Genomic DNA, 17,215 nt, shown 5'->3' with positions numbered 1-17,215 from the left:
TCTTTTCTCTCTTCGTATTTCTGGTGCTAAACGACCCAGAAAGCCAGCCGGTGCCTTTGCAACTGCGGCTTTGTATGGCAGAGACATTTGCAGACAGATTGTCCTGGAGCACATCAAGAACAAGTGGACTTTTCGCTGAGCATAAAGCACAAGGATGATTAACAAGGTGAATGAGACGATTCAATCCAGACACTTCGGCCTTTCAATCACACCGTGTCCTGCATTGCCAGTTAAAGGCGACGAAGTCTGAGTTGTCCATACTCAACGTCAATTTGAAATCAAGTGGCCATCAGGCTTCGTTTGTACGTATTTGGCCTTACAGCAAATATGCAAAAGGCATTCCTTCAGATATACATCAAGGAAGACGACAGGGATGTGCTTTGCTTGTGGTTTGAGGAAGTACTGACCAAGAATAAAGCCTTTCTTGGCTCGAGGAGCTCAAGATGACTAGTCCTTCTCTCCTATCAGCTACACAGCCCAAGGAAAGCTATGCGGATGATTTGGTATTTGGCACTTCAGCATGAGGAAATCCTGAACACTAGCAGGGATGAATATGCAGAAGTGGTCAACTAATGACATGCTGCAACAGACACTATGGAAAAAAGAATGATGCTGGATTTACTCGTGATACCACATAGCAACGCAGAGTGAGAGGGTTTCTAGTACGGTGCGAAAAACTAGGACGGAATTCCGCTCATCAATGTGCAACACAACCCTCCAAAACCTGCTGCTAGTGAAAGGCCATCAGTCTGGACCATGCTTTGAGCAGGCTACTCCGAAAAATTTTTGAAGCAAGCAAAGTCTGCTACTGCAAGGTCCCTGCAAAAGGACTCGTGGAACACTGCCTGACAGTTTCAACGAACCCCCCTCCCCCAGACATGGAAACTCTGAATGCCCCCCCCCCCCCCCCCCGTTGTCGCAAATGAAAAGTCTCCTGACTTTTGATCTTGCCAGGCATGAAAATGCATAACACACATGAAAACATTAAAGCCTCCTACAGTATGCCTTCTCAATACATGCAAATAAAGCCACGTGCTACCTCAGTACTGCATCCTGCCAGGACACACTTCCTGCAGTACTGCTGAAGTAGTTGGCATATGTTTCTCTCACATGCCGAGCTGCTTGGGCAAAATTACGTGCCTGGGTGCGAGCCACTGGCAACGGTGGCTGTGCGAGCTGCTCACGCCACTGGCCAGACCGTTGGTGCCCGAATCCATTGACAGAATCGGCATATGCAGGACCACAGTACGCATCATCACCCTCTGTGCGTCTGTGCATCAGGAAATTGTGCAGCACACAAAGGGCTTTGACGACCTCTTCAGCATTCTTGGGATCTTCCCCCATTGCCCTTTCAAGAATCCTCCAGCGTGTCACGAGGATACCGAAGGCGTTCTCTGCGCACCTCCTGCGTGATGAAAGAAACACATTGCCTTTTCAGTCCTTAGAATTATTGCTTAGACATCTTTGTGATACTGCTAGACAAGGCTCTTGTGGTACAGAAGAGGCAAGAAACAACGTTTAACACCGAGCAGAAGTCACAAAAATTTGTCACACCTGCTGGTCTCATGACTGTAGGTCTCAATAAGTATGAAATCTGAGAAGCCAGTAGTGAAATTAATAGTTGGGAAACGCATAACAGTTCACGCATTTATCCTTTCATCTGCACAAAAAGTTCATTTATGATAGAAAGTTCTCGTGCTGTTAGGCATGGTAAGACACCTGCACTGTTATCGCTACATTTAAGGAAAATATTCATTTGCATGATGGGGGTCTTACTGCATGAAGTTTTATCTTTTCCAAGAAGTACTAGTAAGTTTGTGTCTAGGGTAAAAGAGGTAATAGCCCTGTCACACGAGCTTCTGTGAACACCTTTTAACTCCTCCATCTTCATCACAAGGATGATGCACTCAGTGGCACATGATAGCACTCTCGCTAAGTGCTTTATCAATTTAAACTGATTGAATGCTTCCCCTTAGTGTGTATTTAGGATAGGGAATGCATAACTAAGGGGCTCATTTTTGTCTATACATAGACAAAATGGCACTTATAGGTGCATGGCAGCTTCTGTTATATGTCTCTTAGTGACAGTGAGACATGGTGACAACATTAAAGGTCAAGCTCCAGTAGGAAGCCTCGTGCGCCCTTATCTCAAAAGGGTTTGTGGGTCCTTTTGTGAGAAGGATACAAGGATGAGGCTTTGAGAGAGCTTCACCTTGCTCTGCTCAGGCGGTAGTTGAAGATCCGTTTCCTGTCTTCGAGCTCTCGTCCAGGGTATGGCCTCAGGAAGTCTGGCCGGAGCTGGAAAGCCTCGTCCCCGACAAACACACACGGAGCTTGCTGCATGGTGTTTGGCAAGGCCAAGCTTCTCGGCAGCTGCAACTGGCCTTGCTCCAAGCGCTGCCCAAACTGCGACTGGTGGAGGACTCCTCCATCGCTCTGCTTGCCATAGGCGCCAATATCCACGACCAAAAACTTGTAGTCACTATCGACTATGGCAAGGAGGACGATGGAGTATGTGCCCTGTAAAAATAGTCCATTTAAGAACAACATACACCATTCTTAAATTGTACATTACGTAATTTGTGACAAAGCTTTCACATTGTTTCTAGATGGCTTGTAGATAGGGCTGTGCAAGTATTTGAAATGATGAACACTAATTATTTGAATAGTCTGCTATTCATACAAAACCTGACAATTTGAAATGGCTGAATATGTGCATTATCTTCAAATTTAAGGTCTACATTATTGGAGTCAAGTGGTGACTAATTTTTCCACAGGAGATTCATTTCCTGCAAGAAGGCCACAAACCAGTTTCTGAGCTAAGACATAGCGCACATAACTTCTCAATATTTTCCAATCTTTAAATAAGAATGCGTCACCTTTTTTAGGCAGCCTACGAATTTGTTGTCTGGAGCTTAGCAAGCTAGGTATTATTTACCTGATCTCACCATGGTATGCAGGACAGATATAGGGTGTATACGCTGAGCTCAATCTGCAAGCTGGTAACAGCATTATTTGGGGCTGCGATGCCATATTGCTGGTCAAGAGTCACGCAGGATGTTGGACAGATACTGGAGATACCTGACAAACTTGTTATAAGTGTTGCATTCGTTATAATTGTTGCATGCTGTTGCACACAGCATTCGTTCGTGTGCAGTGCTACGATGGTGACTAGAAGCGGGCAGTGTGACGGGCAGTGTATCTGTGCCGTGCGAGGAAGAGGAGTGATGAGCCATGAAATGTGTACGAGGACAAGCCTTCGGCTTGTCCTCGTACACCAGCGATGGCTTTGATGTATGACTGCTGCACCTTACCACTCATGAGATAATGACAGCCTTCCAATTATATAAGTTGCTCATGACTAACAAAGTTGTTGTATTCATAAGGGAGTCCTTAATGGCCACAAAGTCAACATGTGGAAGTATTCCAACATCTCACTGCACCTCAAGGACTTGCGAGTCAACACAGCAGCATAAGTTGTTGCACTTAAGTGAATCATCAGCAAACAATGCACCAATGGGCATCCAAGGCAGACTAGGGCACCTTGTAATGAATGCAGGAAATCTGACATCGGAAGCATCTTCGAAACAAACACATAAAATCACAATTGGAAATTTGGCAGCAACTGGGAACACCAGTACTCCTCATATGTGGTGTGTTGAGTACACATATGCCCTATAGCATGCCTATTTGGTACCTGTGCCCCCTGCATACATGTGCTCATCCACACAAGCCCTACCCTCTGCCTGTATTAATGAGGTACTAGTCTGAATGGCAAGAGAAAAGCATGGATGTCACTTTGCTACATAAAAACAGTCTTGTAATATTCTGCACACTGCTAGCATTGCAGGTGCACATAATGGTTGTGCAAAACATTCAAACAGCAACAGTAGGACGCTGCCAAAGTATCATAAAATACTACACCTACCTTATAATTGAAATACATGGTGCCAGAGTTCTTGGGCCGCTTGATGTGGATGTGTTTTCCATCAACTGCACCAATGCAGTTTGGGAACTGCCATGTGCGAGAGAACCCCTCAGCAGTGTGCAGCCACGCAGCAGCGTCTGGCTTCTGAATAGAAGCAAATAAAAATAGTTTTCTCATATCACAGTTTTCGTAGTGCACAACTCATTAGTGTACAGCCTACATTTTGGCAAGTTAATGCAGATGCATCCTGGCAGAAATGATACAAAAATGCAAACAATATGAAGCCCTTGGTTACACTGCACTGTGTGCACCAGCACTCATACGAGCAGCAATACAATGTGTTCATCTCCGTGCCAGAGCAAACCAGTAGTTTTGCATTTGACATGGCAATCCGCACGGCAAGCATTCTTTTTACCGCTCAATGAGACAGGTAACGACCTACCACGGTGGACTGACAATGTATGCAAAGGTGTACAACTTATCTGCATGTCTAAGTGTGCATTTCCTTTTGGACTACACACTACAGATGACGTTATAAGAACACAATAAGAGCGCCGACTAACACCTGAGGATCCTCTATTGTTTGTTACCATCCATGGTATGTGTTTTGCATTCCTGCACTCTCATTCACTATGCACTGAAGCAGAAAGGCTGTAGTTATGAAAGAGGCTGCAAACCAATTATATGTACTCTAAAATTGCTCTGAGGCCACGCAATGTTCATGCACAGAAATGGAAAATGAGGTGCAGTGGTAAAGGACAGTACAACTAATTGTACAATTAATGAATTTAATTTTCTAGAAAATGAGTGCGGTAACATATCTACAGTACTATCATGATAAGACACTGCTTAATTGGACCAGATTCAATGATGGAAGTCGTGTGCTACAGTATGATGTTTGAGAGCAAAATCACAAGCTTTCAACAAAAAGAAGGCAATCTTCCCTCGTAATCCCCACGTACAAAGTAATTCAATATCATGTTGACCGGTAGTATAAATAGGGCCTTTCATATTTCTCAAGGTCCTATGTTTTTGGGAAAAACCAGATAATTTCCAATGTTTCTACCCCAAACTATTTCGATAAAAATTGTGTTAAACCACATTTTCTCCCAGAATCACACTTCTGTTAATGGCAGGAATAAATCCAGGTGTTACAATACTAATAAACACTGCTCTATTTGTGTGAACAAGTCACAGGGATATATTACTAACATTCATCAAGTATGAACACTAACGTATGCGTTCTTCTTGCTGAATACTCAAGCAATAACCAGGATATATTATATATTTCGGTTATTATTTCTTTCAGGCTTTGAGTTAATAAAAGTTTGTTGCCCTTTTAACCACATTTAAATGAGTAAAATGGCACATCACATTGCATTTACACGCATTGAACACTTGTAAAAACAGCAGTGTACGCTAGGAAACAAATGCACTGCTGATGTTACTCTGCACTGTGAATGGTAACGGTGACTTTTAACTGGACATTTTTTTAACTAGCCTATTTCTAAAGAAGGGTGGCAGATAATTAGTATTCCATTAATTGTGCTGCAAGAGCATAGTGTGATGCAGCTGAACAGAACAACAAGAGACAAGGTTGAAAAGCCTGACAAGTCTAGGATGGACACAGATACTCTGCAAATGCAAAAGATATGTTTCGACAAGGACCTGTAAGATAAGCAAATGCATCACACACTATGTGCTTTTTTTTCATTATTTAAATGAAGTGCTCCGAACAAAGTAAAAGAAGAATAACCAAAAATGTGGTCTTGTGCAGTTTCTATTAAAGATGTAAATGCCTGCCAGTGAGAATTAGTACACATAAGTTCACCATGTAAGCCGTCAGAATATGCTCCTGTAAGTGATATTGCATGTTTGCACCCAAAAAAAGACTATTGCCTGCGTTAATTGTTTGTGATAGTTACAAGGACAATCTTGAACATTAAGCTGCCAGGCAGCAATAAACTCCAATTTCTCCCTGTTATGTTTTCATTCCTAATAAGGAATTTTGACTTAACAAATTCTAAAAAAGAATCATAATGGAAACACAAACGACTATAAGAATAAATGATGCATCATGGACACAAATTAAGACAAACTGCAAAGCATTCGAACAACATTTTTAACCTGTATTGAGATGATCGGTTGAATTTCTATTAGCTAGCATGACATCACTGAGTGCTGCCAAACACTACAAACCAGCTGCTACTGGCACGCCTCTTTGCAGCACAGCAATGCACTTCACTGCACTTTGCTGCTCAGCGACACCACACTCGTCTGTAGAAATCAGTGCACAATGTGAATCCAGCTTTATAAAGTGACCACATATCTAGCGCATTAATATGTACAAGCATAGCAATGGTGGCATGTGACTGAAAATTCTGCATTTAGCATGACTTGTTTCATCCAGAATTTTACACATGAATGTACTTACGGGCATGTATATTGGCTGAAGCCTGTGCCACAGCGCCTTGCATGTGACTCTGACAGCCAGGCGTGCAGTGGATATGCCCACTCGGAAGGAGAGTGCAATGTCTTGAATCAGGTCTCCAGAAGACAAATACCTGCATTGATATTGTGGAATATACATATTTCATAATAACTGCTTTATGGACCATTAGAAGTACGTGAAAAGGCTGAAAATGAAGCCACAGATCATTCTGCATGGTATTCTACAGCAGATGGCCAGTGTTGGGACACGGGGCCGCACTACAACTCATGGCATTGTTACCTGAGCGTCATGGCCAGTCGTTCCGCTGATGAAATGGGCTCCCTAATGCAATAAAGCCTTTGCAGGTCCCTTCCAACAAGACTTAGCAGGAAATCAAACTGCTGGGGAACCATGCGGTAGTATTTTTTGAAGTAGTCGATGTCGCCATCCCGCATTTTTTCCATCTGCAGCAGGAAGCAGACTTTTAGTAATTTTCTTTTTAAGCACACACAAAAAAATCGCGGAATGCACTTGGCGAATAATGTGAACTTGCACTTGGGTCAGCGATATATGCGAGTAGAATGCCCATTCGATCAAAACTAGCGCAGCGTCACCTCGTCGCTTGCCACTGAAACCACATGCGGGCGACGAAGAGGTAGCGCGGTGCGCTTCTCTACATTTTCGTAGTGAACGGCGGACTCGCAGTTTTCACTTACATCGACTTCCACTGCTACTCCACGTGAAGTTTACCAAAAATAGCACGTACCAGTTTTCCAACTTTCTGGAACGTGCATTCAATTCTCGACAGGAAATGAGTTTCTTTGGCTTTCAAATCTCGAGTTTAACATTTTAAAAGAGCACAACGCACGAAACACTGCCACAGATTCCCGCCGGCTTTTCATTACCTAGTCGCTCGAAACATCACATCGAGCTGCGAGCGACAAGCGATATCGTCGCGCGAAATCGCTCAAATTGGGTTTTAAGCTGTCGAAAGGTTCTGGCGCGTGTAATTAGTAGCATTGTGCAAGCGATAACAAAACACACGATACGTACCGTGGTGAAAAACTCGCTCTCGGCGTGTCGCGTTCTCCACGAGGGTCGGACCCACCATCTGCGCCGGCGTTCTTCTTCCAGGCTTTTTTGAATAAGAAGAACTTTCTTTTTCAGTAACAGCAGTCTTTTGCGGCGCTGAGTAAGGACCATTTCAGTTTCGCTCACGCCTGACTTGCGGAAAGCACGAAGCAAGAAGCAGCAGCACGGAACACAAACTAACACTTACTTGCAGTCCCTGCCTTCGTACTGCCATTGTTACCAACATCTCAGTACTAGTTTCTTCCGCGTACAACCAATAATGTATCACTACATATACTACATTGTTTATTTGCATAAATCCATGCCGATGTTAACTTATTTTATTTCTCCGCATCATTTTAATATATTTAATTATGGAGAAAAAGAACTTTTGGCGACTTTTTTTTTTGTTGCTGTTGTATGGTCGGTCGGGCAACACTGTTTTGGGCGGAGCTACAACTAACCGGCGCCGCGATGACTTTCCGCACCGTGTGTCTCGAATTGACGTGAGCGGCAAGCCGAAGCATCCGAAAATCGGATTGCCGCACGCCGGATCCGTCGCCGCGTCGTACCGTGTGTCTCGCGCTTAACTCCTGAATCGCTCTTAAGGAATATTTTGCATTTGAGAGAGTAAGTTGAGTTCTAGTGTCTGTTGGAAGCGGAACTTCGATTTAGGGCCGGCACATTGTTTAAGATATTTAGAAAAATTCAAAACTTGAAAAAACAAATAGAAGGACGAAGTTTACAAACTAATAGCTCTGCATCAAGAACAGATATCGCGGTTCTGTAAATGGCATTCATTACACTATTCAAAGCGGACAAATTCGATATGTCTTTTTGTATCTTACGTGAATTGGTTATTTTATGTACAAGGGTTCTGCAAGAGCCTCGTTTCCATAATACTTAATTTTTTTAGGCTCATGTGTAACATATCAAATTTGACCGCTGTAGATGTACCATTAGGTGCAATTCACAGAATTGTGATATCAATTTTCATTGCTGATTTCCAGAGTTGTAACCTTCATTGTAACGTTTTCTGAAAATTTTCGATTTTTGCCACTTCTTAATAAAATATCGACGGCCTAAATTGATAATTCGAAACAAGCAGTCGCAAGAATAGGAGTTTTTCTTTTAAATGCTACAAAGCTCATCAAATTTTGTGGAGTGGTTGCCGAGAAAAACGAATTCTCTTTCTACATGTATTTAGGTAGGAGCATCCGACCTAATGTTTCCTCTTAGGAGGAGGCCGAACTGCAATGTGAGCCCCCCCCCGAAGGAAATTTCTGGCTACGCTGGTGGCGTTGCCGTCATTTTGGCGGTCCGGCGCTGAGAGCGGCTTTCAACGAGACGCAGGAGATTTTCGTTCCGGAGCTGGTCCAATGTTGCCGAATTGGGTTCCTTGGCTTGAGGAATCGTCGCCCAGGCCATGTTGGTGCGGAGAGCGGCTTCTTCGTCGCCAGGTGCCGGCGCAGCCATTAGGCTTAGTGGCGGCGCCGCCAAGCACGAGTGTGTCTGCCTTAGTGTCGGTAATGGAAAATGCCTCTGGCGATAGAGTGAAGCGGTTCACACATGTGAGCAGATCAGAGACCCCACGTAATGGCTGGAGAGGGCCGACAATGTCGAGGTGGACGTAGGAAAACCTTGCGTCTGGAGGGCGAAATGGGGAATTAGACGTGACGGTAGGGCGGTGACCTTGAACGCGCTGGCATTGAAGGCAGGGTCGCGCCCTGCGACAGACGTCTGCATTGATGCTAGGCAAAAGGAAGCGAGTTGTGACTAGATTCTGGGTCGCACGAATACCAGGGTGGCTCATGCTATAGTTGATCAAAAATGCGCGACGAAAAGTCGAAGGCACGAAGGGTCGAGGAACACCAGTGGATGTGTCGCACTTTATCAACGAGGAAGAAAACGGAAGTGGGCACTCAGTGAAGAACAGAGGCGTAGATGAGGAACGAAGGCGAGGCAGCTCAGGGCCGTTGCGCTGGACGGCTGCTAGCTCCTCCATATCTACTGGTAGTTGGGCCGCCAGGGCACCGACGCGGGAGAGTGCATCAGCGGCAGCATTTTCTGTCTAATGTACATGACGGAGATCCACTGTGAACTTGACTGCGGGACAGGTACCACGACGAAGATAGGCGGGAGAAGGGCGCGAGGTCATCCAGACGTCTGACAAGGGCATCCAGACGGCCCTCTATGTTCGTGAGCGTAGGGGTTGAGGTAGTAGCCGGTGGCGGTGTCGTAACGACGCTGAGGCTATGGGCCCGCGAGTAGTCCGCAACTCGATCAGACAGTTCAGCGAGCTTGTCCAATGGCACATCACCCTCAGCCGCGAGAACTGGGACAAGTGCTGCGGGAGGTGCTGGAGGAACAACTCACGCAGCAGCTTGTGCTGCAGCATTCGCCAAGAAGCTGGCGCATGCGTGGAAGAAGCTGTGAAGGGCGACTGTCACCGAGCTCCGTAGCTGTGGGGAGCTGCTGGTGTATGCTGTGCTCGGACTCTGACTTGCGGGAAATGATAGCCGCCATCAACGATTCGAAGGGACGGGTCAGGTCCGGCGAGGTGGTAACATCTACTGAGTCCTCGGCGACGTCCAAAGGTGGGGAGCACACCAGATGTAAGAACTTAGTCTATTCACTGATGATATGCCGGAGACGGAAGTACGCCTCGACCTGCAGGAGCAGGATGCTGGGGCTGATGGGCCAAAATGGCGGCCGGTTCATGTGTTGGAACGTGGCCACCGCAGCATCATCAGGTTGGGTGGCCTCCTGGGCGCCGTCACCGACAGGAAAACCAGTAGAGCCGGCAGGATCCATGCCGGAGGGTTGGAGCTGCGTGTTCTTTACCGGGTCACGATATCTATCGGAGCTAATGCGAGGAAGACCCAGTTCCGGCAGCGTTGAGTTTTGAACTGTTCTTTTTATTTTTTTATATCGCACTGCGCACGATGCGCGGTCGGGAGCTAACTTCCTCCTCGACGGGCGCTGCACGCGGAGCGAGTTGTGGCCTGCGGCCCGGGCCTGAGGCGAAGGGGGCTACAGAGGAAAGCGGGGGAAAAGCGCGCCGTCTTTCGTGGCGCGCAAGGCTCCGGGGCGAGGGGAGGGAGGGGGACGCCTTCTACTATGGGCGGTCCGGGCGGCCGCGCGCCTCCGCCCGGACCGCTGTATCTTGAAAGCCATCTGCAACGGAGACAAAGTCTCCCGTGCGTTGTGTTTTCGCGGCTTAGTCGCGTTAATGCGAGAGGCAGCGCGAAGGTCAATTCGATCGTTGCTGATGCCGCGCTTCCTCACTCCAGCGTTTTTACAGCTGGTTTCCGCGGTCACCTGGTCAGATCTGTTCATTTTTGCTTGGGCGAGCGTGACACCATGCTTGTTAATTCCGTTAGTATGCCTATGTTTACGGTCGGTATAGTTTATACGGTCGGTAAAACTATACCTTTACTTCCTATAGCTGTCTACTAATTTGCTACCGCAATCGATGCTTTGCCTTTCGGGCGAAAGTGCGACTTTTTTTTTTCTGTAGACTCTCAAGTTAAGTGATGTTTTACTCAGTGGGTCAACCCCTAATATACTGGGGTGTATGTTAAAACTCGAGACATGTTAGTTTCGTAAGCTAATAATATTATGGAGTTGCCTTTGAAAGGGAACGTGTTTTGGAATATACAGGGATATCATAGTGCGATGGTCCTTGAAATATTTGATGCAAACCCTTTGCTCTAGTGCAAGGCTTGTTTCCAGAACCAAGACTGTTGGTACAGAAGCCCCATGACCTAGTTCACGAAAGCACCCATTCTTTTGCAGCTTTTCTCCTGTGATGTGCGGTTTGAGATTTTTTTCAATATTGCTGAGTTAATCTGTGCGCTGCGGGAAAACAGCACTGATAGCTGCTTCAAGTATCAGACGCAGTTCCCGCCTGTACTTGTCGGCATCTGTAATGATCCACTTTTCAGTTAGGCGCACCTTTTGCAGCCCGGAAAGAAGCGCCGTTCACGCGGTAGCTGCTGGCATGGTGACAGTGTTGGCCATGGCGTCAAGCACTGCATGGAGCCTGGTCACCTTCCTGTCCGCAGAGGCCTGCCTGAACGAAGTGTGCAAGACAATGTCAAAGCTGGTCTTTTTGCCCGAACTCACGCCACACGTGAGTGTGCATTTGCCTGTCTCGTTCTTTTTTCTTTCGGCATAACAGTAGCTGTTTGTTTTATGTGCGACAAATCTCGCTGTAAAAATATTTTAGTGTAAACAATAGTGACGTTCACTGGAACACAGAGATGATGTGATTACCACTGGTCGATCACTGTCGCTGCAGCGTACGTTTGACTAGTGGACTTTGTCAGGGCTGGCTCTAATATTGTTCTTTTTTTTCTTGTTTTTTTTTTTGTAGGGCAAACGTCGCAATGTGGAGCAAGATATGTTGTAGTTATGGTCTAACAACTGGTGTTCTTAGAGCCACCATTTAAAAATATGCACACGTGTACGCAGGCGTTGTAAAGTTTTTGTTCCGGTGGGCCTAGTATCAACTTAAGCGGTCTTCGGGCCCTTATGTTGTGCGGCCAAAACTTCAATGGCATCATCTACCATTCACGGGTGTGCAGCTCCGTCATGTGCCTGCATAAACTAGAAGACATGGTGATCAGGGGCGCTTCTTTGCATTCTTAGGGGGCACTAGCTGGCTGGAAGGGGACGCTATACCATCTACCACAACAATGCGCGACGCTATCATGCAGAATGTCTCGGCGAGTTGCTTTGGTATTTGTACTCATAACAAATCTAAGCGGCATCGCTATAAGGATACTGTGTAACATCACCACATAGATTAGTCACTCCATAAAGGAGGCATGCATTTACAAAAGACTCAAAATCCTTAGAACGAACGCATCACGTATGTTTGTAACAGGAGCGCACCTAGGGCAGTGCTTAGCGCTTAAAGTCGGAAGGGGCACGGGGGGAGGGACACTGCCCCCCTTTATTTTTTACGGAGGGGTTCAGTTGACCCCCCTCGGCAGGTCAACTGTAGCACTGTGGCACCCCTTCGACAAGCACTGTAGGTGATGTTTTACCAGTAGTGCCTTGTGCAAAGCGATTCTAATTCCAATCTTTTGTTAAATTGTTTAGTCGCGATTAATCGGATGGTCTGGCATGAGAAAAAACAGGAAAGCAGGTATTGTCGTGCGGCTGCACGTATTTCCCCGAGGCACTGCGCATGACAGTCATCACCCTTGTTCGACTAATATTTTTGACACAGCATGCTGTTTCAGGAGCCACCTGAGCATGAAGCTGCCTCCAACTAGCGGCTCATGAATTGGTGAAGGTTCACCTTCTTTTCTTTACGTTACCAGTTCATTTTCATTCGTTTAGTTGTGCACTATGAGTGCGGTGTTATAGCAAAGACGCATCTATTTTGTACACTTTGTTGTCAAGTAGGTGTCTAAAATGCGTTGTTCTAGTGCCTGAGGTTGTCATGATTACGCAAGACAGCTAATGTTCTTTGCTGCAGCTGAACGTATTTGCTTTGACATCACATATCTTTAACCCGTTACCTTCCGTGTTATCTTTTATACACGTCTTCAAAATGCCAATTTTTTTCTATGTGCGTGACTGAATGAGTACATTAAATAAATGTCCGAAATACACTCAGAAGAATATATTTGCGGAAAGCCCGTGAAGATTTGTTAATTGCTTGAGAAAGTTTACTTCGCATCACTGTTTGTAGTTGGCTTTTTCAGCTGCAATAAAGTAAAAAAATTAGCGTGGAAGTGAAGATATATATATATATATATATATATATATATATGTATGTATATATATATTGTCACGGTGCCACGACAGGGACAAAGACGACGATCACCAAGAAGACGAAAGAGACGACGTAATGGGGTGTTGGGGTCTCGGTGCTGACGCCCGTTATTGCCAATGGGTCGCAAGCCCCAAGGGTAGCGTTGGCCTGGCGGCCTGGGGCACTGGAAGCATCCGAAGGTCCCGGCAAAGCAAGAGAAGACTGGTAACAGAACAACTTGTTTATTCTAACATAGCAAAAGAGCGGCCGGTCAGGTCGACCGAAGTGGAGAGACGTAACTCAACAGTACAAATCGGAGCCTCTCTCCTGGCGTCCGGGGGCAGCTGCTCTTATACTCTCGGCGTCGCGGTCCAAAAGGGAAGGTCACGGGATGAAGGTCACGGGATGAAGGTCACGGGACGGCGGAGCATGAGCCCACGACGGCGCGCACGGTCGAGCCGAGAGACCTGCTGAACCGAGTGCAGTGACGCATCGCCAACCCGCCCACACGACGGCGCGAACGGTTGAGCCGAGAGACCTCCAGGCTCCTCATTCGGGGAACTCCGCTCCCCGGCTGCCGCGCTTTGACAAGCGAGGGCACACACACACACACGCACACACGAAGACACGTGGCACTGAAACACGCCTGGACACGCTTGGCGGGGAAGCGTTGCGGCGGCGTCGCACGGGCCAAAATGTCCGCCGCTTTGAACGAAGCCCCGGCGTCCGTTGCATCCGCGCCGGCATTACCGCGCGTTGTAGGCGAAACGTAACAGACCGCCCCGCCGGGGGAAGGAGATCCCGATGGTCAGGGGACTGCATCCGCTGTCCGGAGGGATGTCGCTCGATGATGCTCATAACCGAAGTCGGGCGTCCGTTGGCGTTTCTTGAGCGCAGCGCACAGAGAAGGCCTCGTTCTCACGTTCAGGTGCACACAGGACACTGCAAAGTGACTTCGGGAGAGTTGACATTTTTGTTCTCGTTTCCGGCCAGCGTTAGAACTACGCCGAAAGTCAACCGCTCAGTCAGCAAGCACGGCACAACCCTCACTAAGCCCTGCCAGGCTCTTTCCCCTTTTATACTGCTGCCTAGTTCCTTACAGTAGTTTAGCAGCACTCAGAACGCGTCCACAAATCGGAAAAATTGCACTAAAAAGCACATCATCACTTTGAAACACTACACAAAAGCAATAGGTTAAAAATCCTGCCTCAGGAAGAAAAACATCAGTAACAAGCAATTTTGAGGCTGATTCCCACGTTAGGGGCTTCGACTTAAGCCATCGGCGTTACCGTTGAGACTCCCCTTTTTGTAACGCACCTCAAAGGAATATTGTTGCAAAGCGAGGCTCCAGCGCAGGAGGCGGCCATTTTTGGGAGAGATGGTCTGCAGCCATTGGAGAGGGCAGTGATCCGTTTCAATGATAAACCTCGAGCCGGCTAGGTAACATGACAATTTCTGAACGGCCCACACGATACACGCACACTCTTTCTCGGTGGCGCTATACGCCTGCTCACGACTCGTCAGCTTACGACTAGCATACAGGACGGGGTGTTCTACTTCTCCATTTTCCCGTTGGCACAGTACAACGCCCATGCCTCGCTCACTAGCATCACACTGAACAACGAACCCTTTTGTGTAGTCGGGCGATCGTAGCACAGGCTGGCTTGTTAGGGCGCTCTTTAGGGCGCTAAAAGCTCTTTCCTTTGTCTCATCCCAGACGACTGTTTGCGGCTCTGTCTTTCTTAGAGCATCCGTCAAGGGAGCCGCGATATCAGAGTACCTGGGGATGTACCTCTGATAGTAGCCGGCGACACCTAAGAACGACCGAATATCGGTCTTCGTGCGCGGTTGCGGGAAGTCTCGCACAGCGGCCACCTTTATTTCAGAGGGGCGGCGACGACCCCGACCAATCACGTGTCCGAGGTAGACAACCTCGGCCTGTGCTAACTGGCACTTGGGAGCCTTGACTGTCAAGCCCGCATCGCGCAGGCGGGTTAGCACTGCCCGCAAGTGCGCCATATGCTCAGGCCAGGATGCGGAGAATATCGCTACGTCGTCTAGATACGGTAAAGCGAATTCTTGCTGTCCCCGCAACACTTTATCCATGAGGCTTGAAAAGCAGTATGGCGCGTTCTTCAAACCAAAACTCAAAACTTTAGGACGGAATGTCCCCATTGGTGAAATGAACGCCGCATACCTACTAGCCTCTTCTGTAAGTGGAACCTGCCAATAACCCCTGACAAGATCTAGGGTGGAAATAAACTGAGCGCTACTCACTCTCTCAAGGCGCTCCTCGATGTTAGGGATCGGATAAATTTGATCCTTAGTGATGGAATTAAGCCTGCGGTAGTCGACGCAAGGACGAGGTTCCTTGCCCGGTACCTCAACTAAAATCAAAGGGGAGGTATAATCACTCTCACCCGCTTCAATAACACCGAGCTGTAGCATTTTCTTTACCTCAGCCTCCATAATATCGCTCTGGCGGGGTGACACCCGGTACGCCTTGGATCGTACTGGCTCTGGGGAGGTAAGTTCTATGTCATGAGTAAGGACAGAAGTCCTACCAGGCCTCTCAGAGAACAGACCTTGAAACTCTTGTAAGAGCTGGTGTAGTTCGGTTTTCTGCTCAGGCGACAGCGATGCTTTACATATTAAGTCACTAATGACTTGATCGGTGTCTTTCCTGTTCGTCACTGAGCCTAGTCCCGGAAGCTCGACCGGAAGCTCTTCTAACTTTCCCGCATCGGGAATTTCCTCTCCAGTATCTGGTGCCTTTAACGCTACAGGCTCAATTTTATCCCGTTCGGGCGTGCTCTGAATACCAGCTTGCTGCGCCTCTGACCCTTTCTCATCGTTCAACAACGTCGGCCCCGCAACTACCGCCTTTGCAGCGAGCTCCCGAACCTTCGATCTGGTTAAGGCCTGAACGCTAGCCTCACCAAACAAAAGCCCCTTCTCGCGCAGGAGGTGATCGGACCTGTTCGAAAATAGCTACGGGTACTGGGGGGGCAGCATAGATGACACTGCGGCCTCCGTCTCAAGTGCTCCGAAAGGTCCTTCAATAAGCACTTTTGCTACCGGCAGACACACGCTATGAGCTTCCACTGCTTGCTTGATCCATGCGCACTCGCCCGTGAACATATCGGGTTCTACGTAAGAGGGGTGAACTACATCCATTGTAGCTGCGGAATCGCGAAGCACTCGGCACTCTTTCCCGTTCACGAGGAGGTCTCGCATGTAAGGCTCGAGAAGCTTCATGTTCTCGTCAGTGCTGCATAAAGACAAAAACACGACTTTTGTTTTTGTTTCTGGACACTGCGCCGAAAAGTGACCCGGCTTCTGGCACGTATAACAAACGCGCGCTTGCCTCGTCTCGAACCGCTTTCTGCGTTCGGCTTCGGTTGCCGCCGTCTCCGTACGTTCGGTCGGACTGCTTTCACTCGCATCCGAACTACGTGTGTCCCCCTTTGCTCTCATGGGCGTGAACTTTGGCCTCTCAAACTTGGAGCCAAATTCACCCTTTTGACCGTCCTTAGCTCCGCGAGCCCGACGCGTCACAAACTCCTCGGCTAGCTCAGCGGCTCTAGCCACCGTACTAACGTCTGGCCTATCTAAGACCCAGTACCGCACGTTCTCAGGTAACCGACTATAAAACTGTTCTAGCCCGAAACACTGCAGAACTTTCTCGTGGTCACCAAACGCTTTCTCTTCTTTGAGCCACTCCTGCATGTTTGACATAAGCCTGTACGCAAACTCTGTATATGACTCACTTCTGCCTTTCTCATTTTCCCGAAACTTCCGACGGAACGCCTCCGCTGACAGCCGGTACTTTTTTAGCAGACTCGATTTCACTTTGTCGAAATCCTCTGCCTCCTCTCTCTCCAAGCGAGCGACTACGTCGGCCGCCTCGCCGGGTAGCAAAGTGAGCAAGCGCTGTGGCCACGTTTCCCGAGAGAACCCCTGCTTCTCGCACGTTCGCTCAAAGTTAACCAGGAACAAACCAATGTCCTCTCCA

At 47.6% G+C, this 17,215-nt stretch overlaps 1 protein-coding gene and 1 long non-coding RNA gene across 2 annotated transcripts in view; one reads left to right on the top strand and one right to left on the bottom strand.

The window, feature by feature from the left end:
- Positions 1-17,215, top strand: part of LOC129387141 (uncharacterized) — a 58,813-nt gene that overhangs the window by 16,975 nt on the left and 24,623 nt on the right. The window contains exon 2 of the long non-coding RNA XR_011892668.1: positions 11,397-11,565. This is a non-coding gene — a long non-coding RNA (uncharacterized lncRNA). The remainder of the gene's footprint in view (positions 1-11,396; positions 11,566-17,215) is intronic.
- LOC126539894 (uncharacterized) lies at positions 921-8,012 on the bottom strand. Its single transcript, XM_050186707.3, has 6 exons — positions 7,413-8,012; positions 6,660-6,823; positions 6,363-6,492; positions 3,929-4,072; positions 2,213-2,520; positions 921-1,405 (listed from the first exon to the last, which is right to left on the bottom strand). The coding sequence occupies exons 1-6, from the start codon at positions 7,560-7,562 to the stop codon at positions 1,036-1,038; spliced, it is 1,266 nt and encodes a 421-aa protein (XP_050042664.1). The 5' UTR covers positions 7,563-8,012; the 3' UTR covers positions 921-1,035.

Source organism: Dermacentor andersoni, chromosome 2, assembly GCF_023375885.2.
Source record: "Dermacentor andersoni chromosome 2, qqDerAnde1_hic_scaffold, whole genome shotgun sequence".
Lineage (NCBI taxonomy): Eukaryota > Metazoa > Arthropoda > Arachnida > Ixodida > Ixodidae > Dermacentor > Dermacentor andersoni.
The sequence above is the reverse complement of the archived record's forward strand: the minus strand, read 5'-3'. Positions and strand labels throughout refer to the sequence as shown.

What these genes read in the sequence shown, in the direction of transcription:
- LOC126539894 (XM_050186707.3), bottom strand. Translation starts at nt 7,562, where the DNA reads ATGGTCCTTACTCAGCGCCGCAAAAGACTGCTGTTACTGAAAAAGAAA. An exon ending in CGACTGGCCATGACGCTCAG is followed by an intron (nt 6,493 to 6,659) that starts GTAACAATGCCA and finishes ATATCAATGCAG; the next exon opens with GTATTTGTCTTCTGGAGACC. An exon ending in TACCGCCTGAGCAGAGCAAG is followed by an intron (nt 1,406 to 2,212) that starts GTGAAGCTCTCT and finishes TTCATCACGCAG; the next exon opens with GAGGTGCGCAGAGAACGCCT.